At 29.7% G+C, this 1015-nt stretch overlaps 1 protein-coding gene across 2 annotated transcripts in view; it reads left to right on the top strand.

The window, feature by feature from the left end:
- The window catches only part of FMN2 (formin 2), a 360055-nt gene that overhangs the window by 288171 nt on the left and 70869 nt on the right, over window positions 1–1015 (top strand). For both annotated transcript variants that reach the window (XM_019647547.1, XM_019647548.1), the window contains exon 15: window positions 457–508. In XM_019647547.1, coding sequence (XP_019503092.1) covers window positions 457–508 — 52 coding nt within the window. The remainder of the gene's footprint in view (window positions 1–456; window positions 509–1015) is intronic.

Raw genomic sequence — 1015 nt, forward strand, 5'->3', positions numbered from 1 at the left:
TGGAGAGCACTAATGAGGAAGATCACACACCATTTCTATTTAGTTTTTTTTACTTGGTTTTTGTACTTTTGCTTGAGAGAATTATTTTCAAATTTTCAACTAATTATCAGCATTTAATTTTTGACAAACACAATAGATGTGAATATGAAATTAGCTAGCGTTTTGTTTGCTCAGGTTAATGTGACTGACTTAAATTACTTAAAAAACTAAATTACTTGTAATCTAAAAAATTTAATTGGTTATGTAATGTTTTATCTATGTCAATATAATAGTATTAATTTAATGAAAATTAAACATAATCTATTTAATTATATCTATTCATAGATTTGAAATAGACTGCTGACTAGAGTACATTAGAATTAATAATAATGAATTAAAATATACTTCACATTTATTTGGATTATATTTGCTTGAGTTAGCATACCTATTTACCTTTTACTTTTCTTGCATTTTCAGCTAAAATTGACCAAGAGGCAGAGGAAAACTCACTAACAGAGACTCATAAATGGTGAGAAATTAAGTACTTTCCTTTAATATTTCTTCTCAGAATAGGTTTATAAAATGCTTAGTGTGTTTCATCTCAAGGAACCAGTCATTAGCTCAATTTTTATTTTCAAGCATAAAAGAGTAATAAACTAATGTAATAATGTATTTTAATTCCACATTGAATTTCTGAATTTTATTTTTATGAGTCTGAATGATGTATAATCCTGTTCAGTATCAATTATTTTGAATAGCTTAGCACCTTCACATTTGAAGAGGATTTAGGACTGTGGAAACAGAATTAAAAGGAAAATAGCAGGATCTGTTTGGAGAAAGAGGGTGAAGAATGTGGTTATAGGACACTATTGTATTTCCGCATTCCAAAGTAGGATCCAGGGAAGAAGCCATGAGCTTCCCTTGCATGCACCATCACTTCCGGAATAAAAATTTACAATCATGGGTGAGCACAGAAAAGTATCTCAGAAATCTCCCTGCTTCTCTGCCTCATTTTTCTCCTGTTCTTTTTCCTATC

This window comes from Hipposideros armiger, unplaced genomic scaffold (genome assembly GCF_001890085.2).
Source record: "Hipposideros armiger isolate ML-2016 unplaced genomic scaffold, ASM189008v1 scaffold_113, whole genome shotgun sequence".
Lineage (NCBI taxonomy): Eukaryota > Metazoa > Chordata > Mammalia > Chiroptera > Hipposideridae > Hipposideros > Hipposideros armiger.